Below are 4,012 nucleotides of genomic sequence, written 5' to 3' on the forward strand. Positions count from 1 at the left end.
AAATATAAGAGTGGGGGGGGGGGGGCGGCTCTTGGGTCTGACTCCAGAACGGGGGAGCCCTCAAGCAGGCTCAGGGGCCAACCTCAATGGGGGATACAGACAGTGCTGGCAAAGCAAACAAAAGCGCCTGGATTTGGAGACGCAAGACCCTCTCCCTCCTGCAGTTGCTATAACTGAGAAGGAAGGGAGGACAGAGGCCTGGACCTTCTTGAGGACATTTGCAAAGCCCTCAGCTTTCTGTCAGCCCTGACCCCCCAGAGTTTTCCAATGCGATGCCTTCTCCCAGGGGAGAGTCCGATCTGGACAGGCAGTTTCTGGGCCTGGGGTGGAAACTAGTGAAAAATCCCGAGTGCCCACACCTAGATCAACACCCAGAAGGCGGCGCTGGGAGGCACACTTCCTGAAATTCCTTCTCCGAACCCTCAGAGGAGGGGAAAAAAACCTGACTTGGTGATAATTCTGTAAGCTATGTTGCTCTTGTCAAATTATTCAACATCTGTCTTCATGTTCCCACAAAAATTAGCATAGGATAGTAGTTTCTGATGACACCTTTGGTGAAATATTTTGACTTCCACCAGTAAGTTGCAAACAACCTGTCTTAAGGATAATGTCAATTCCCACTCCTGCATATTAAATAATCCCGAGGTTTGTTGTGTTTTTCTAAGGGAGAGGAATCCCTTCAACCCGCCCCTCGCTGGAAGTCCGGCAGCTATGGGCGGAGATGAGCCAGGGCGGGTGTATCCTCATGAAGGATACTCCTCCATCCCTTGGCTACTCCCTCTGCCTAGAACTAGGCCTCTGGGGCAGCCCACCACCCCTGGCCTGCCGGAAAGAAGCTCACAGGATCCACCCTGGAGCACAACAAACGGGGCCAGGAGATTGGGAGGCTGGGAGGAAAGAGGGAACCAGCTCCAAATGGACCATCTGGTCTGGTACTCAGCTGCTATAGCATCTGTGCCCCAAAGAAGAGCAAAGCCACCTGGCCAGTTGAGAGCGCTTCCCCGGTCCCACTGCAGCAGCGCAGCTTGGGTCTGGCAAGAGGACCCTCAGAGGGAAGCAGACATAGGTCTCCAGGCCCCTGCCTCCTACCAGCCTCAGCAGAGACTCCCAGCTCAGGCCAGATTATGGCAGGGTTTGCCCTCCACATCCCAGTCTTCCTCCCTCTTTCCAATTCAGCTTCCATGTCTGCTAATCTGCTCCTCCCTCAGCCACACCAGCCTGGGAGCAGAGGGGAAGGGGCTGGTGGTTCCCTCCCCAGGGCACACTTGTTTTTTGTGTGTCTTGAGTAAAAACTGCCTCCCTCCGAGCTGCCAGGGCAGCACTGGGCTTCCAGCCTCCTCTCTCTTCTGCAGCCTGAGTTCCCCCCTATCTATAGCCACCAGCCTATAGCCACCAGCCTAAGACTGTGACTCGCCCTAAGCAGAGACCCTCAAAGAATGCCCAACTGCCCTGTGCAAACAAACCATCTTAGGGAGACACCTGGGAAAGAAAGAATTTCAATAAGCATTTCTTCCAACTCCCCCCAAACCATGGCCCTTCATTCTTGCAACAAATATTTGCTGAGCTCCTGCTGTGTGCCAGGCACCATGCTGGATGCTGGCACACAGGGATGGACTCGCCTGACCATTTCTCACCTGCACTCCACTCTTTCTCAAGTTGCTTCATCTGCTTTGTGAATAGAGGGAAAGTTGGGGAGGGAGCAGAAAACCAGCTCTCCATACTACTCCTTACCCCAGCCCCAGCCCTGCGATGGTTCTCTCTGGCTATATCTGGCCAAAGCTTCACAAGGAACTCAGTAGCCTCCTGCTATCCTCCCCCTCAAACTAGATCTTCCTTTCTCTCCATCCACCGCCATAAAGACTTTCCACCCAGCAATTCCCCCGAGGCCCCAGTCTTTCCCTGGAGCCACACTCTCAAAGGGCAGGTGGAAAGAATGTCATCCAAGAGTCAGGGGTTGGCCCCAATGCACACAACCCACTTACCTCACTCTGAGTGAGAGAGCTTGGACTCAGGGAGGGGAGAAAACACCCAGAAAGGGGGCAGGTGAGCCAACGACTCAACCCTGGCCCCAAAGCACTCTGAAATCAGGGTCTGCAGAGACCACTGCACCTGTCTCCCACTCCCCGCCTTCACTGCTAGGGGTTCCTCCAGATGTGCCCCATGCAGCCCTGGAGGAGGCTGGAGGAGGTGGAGGGAATGGAGGAAGGGGATGGCCATGGCCGGGAGATGGGCATGCCAGGTCTGCCCAAGGGCACTCAGAGGGAGGAGAGTGGGGGACAGCAGCCAACAGGAGGGCTCTCAGTCACTCTACAGACCTCCTGGGTGTGGTGAAAAACAGGGGGAGACCTCACGGATGTCCCTCTCTAGGCTTCCTCCTAAGGAACAGGGAGGCTGAAGAGAAACCTTGGGGAGAAAGAGGAAGGAAGACGCCCCCCCCCACACACACACACACAACCCCTGCGGGGCTGAGGCCTCTGGGACCCACTCAGTGGCCTCCTCCCCATAACCCAGCCTCTCTCATTCTTCCTCGTCTTTCCTTTTCTGGCCTATATCTAAAGGGCCAGGCAGTAAGAGACACACAAACTAATTAAGAAGCAGAGTTTGGCCAGATGCCTGGGCCAGCCTCCCCAGGGAATTAAACCCAAGCCAGCTAGCAAGTCACCTCCCAGAAACCCCTCAGGGCACCCCTCCCTCTTGTGAGGCACCCCCAGAAGGAGGCATTTAGCATCTGCACCTGAGGCTGGTAGCCAAAAATGTATGGGGAGGGACAAAGCGTCCGACCCCCACCAATAGAACAGGCCAAACTCTCCCGCCCCCCCCCCCCCCATCTTAAAGGCAGGAACTACGCCCTCAACCTCAGAAAGAAAGAGAATCCTCCCACTCACTCCAGCTCACTTCATCAAAAAGTGGCCGCACAGACTGCCCTGCAGTCAGCAGAAAGCGAAGTAGGGGCCGCTGGGCCCAGAGACTGACTTTTTGTGCGGCGGGGTCGGGGCATTCCGGGGCTGCTAGAAGTCAGAGGGAGGGTCCCTGAGAGCGGTGATGCCTGTTCTGGGGACCTTTCCCCGGGAAAAACCCACGGAAAAGACGGGATAAGGGGTGACTGGAGTCCCCTTAGCGCCCAAGAGCGAGGCGTGGGGACGCGGGAGCAAAGCTGCCGGGCAGGAGGCAGCGTTTGGAGGCGTAGCGGGTGGGTGTGTGCCTTGTCTGCGTTTTGGGGGGACGGTGTCTGTGTGTGTGTGTGTGTGGGTGTGTGTGTGTGTGTGTGTGTGTATGTGTGCGCGCGCACAGGGAACGAAAGGTGGGGCTGGGGTTTTGTAGCTGGGAAGCGGAGGCAGGAAGAACTGGCTCCAGAGAGGTCCGAAAAGGGATGCCGGGGCTTTAGGCTGCGGATCCGGGGGATGTGGCAACCGCTCGGGTTGCCAAGAAGCGACTAAAAGAAGCGAAGCCTCTGTGAGATCGCGGAAGGCGAGCCCGCGGCTCCGTGGCGGTGCCGGCTGCCAGCTCTCGCGCAAACCACGCGCAACTCCGGGTCACACATCGCTCGGTTTCCGCTCCCCAGGCCGAGCCGGGGTAAACCAGGCTTCGGTGCAAGTCGCTGCCCCAGCCCCGGCCTGAGGTCTGTCGGGGTCTCCGGAGCCAGCCGACTGGGTGCTCTCCGGGGTTCGGAGTCACTCCCGCCTCTGACAGGGTGTGAGAAAGTGGGTGCCTCCCCCTGGCATCACCAGCTTCACGCCAGACCCCACGACCCGCCTCTGTGCTCCGAAGCAGCTCGTTCGCTCTTCTCGCGCCTGGGAAAGGGCGGGGACCCGGGCATCCCCTCCAGAGTGCGAGCCGCCGGGGTCCCCACCAAACCCCGCAACGCGCGCTTTGCGCCTCTTGCAAAGTTTCCGCCGGTGCTAACGCGCGTGCCGCGGGCGCGGGCTCTTACCGTAGACGCCCTGTCCTCGGCAGTGCACGGGGATCAGCGCCAGAAGTAGCAGGCAGGTCACCTCCATCTTCAGGGCCGGTG

The 4,012-nt window shown here is 58.2% G+C and overlaps 1 protein-coding gene across 1 annotated transcript in view; it reads right to left on the bottom strand.

Annotated features, from left to right (window-relative positions):
• The window catches only part of MDGA1 (MAM domain containing glycosylphosphatidylinositol anchor 1), a 72,849-nt gene extending 68,843 nt beyond the window's left edge, over positions 1–4,006 (bottom strand). Inside the window, exon 1 of the mRNA XM_014545717.1 lies at positions 3,932–4,006. Within this exon, the coding sequence (XP_014401203.1) occupies positions 3,932–3,998 (67 nt within the window). The 5' untranslated portion in view covers positions 3,999–4,006. The remainder of the gene's footprint in view (positions 1–3,931) is intronic.
• Between the last annotated feature and the right edge of the window lie 6 nt (positions 4,007–4,012).

Source organism: Myotis brandtii, unplaced genomic scaffold (genome assembly GCF_000412655.1).
Source record: "Myotis brandtii unplaced genomic scaffold, ASM41265v1 scaffold420, whole genome shotgun sequence".
NCBI lineage: Eukaryota > Metazoa > Chordata > Mammalia > Chiroptera > Vespertilionidae > Myotis > Myotis brandtii.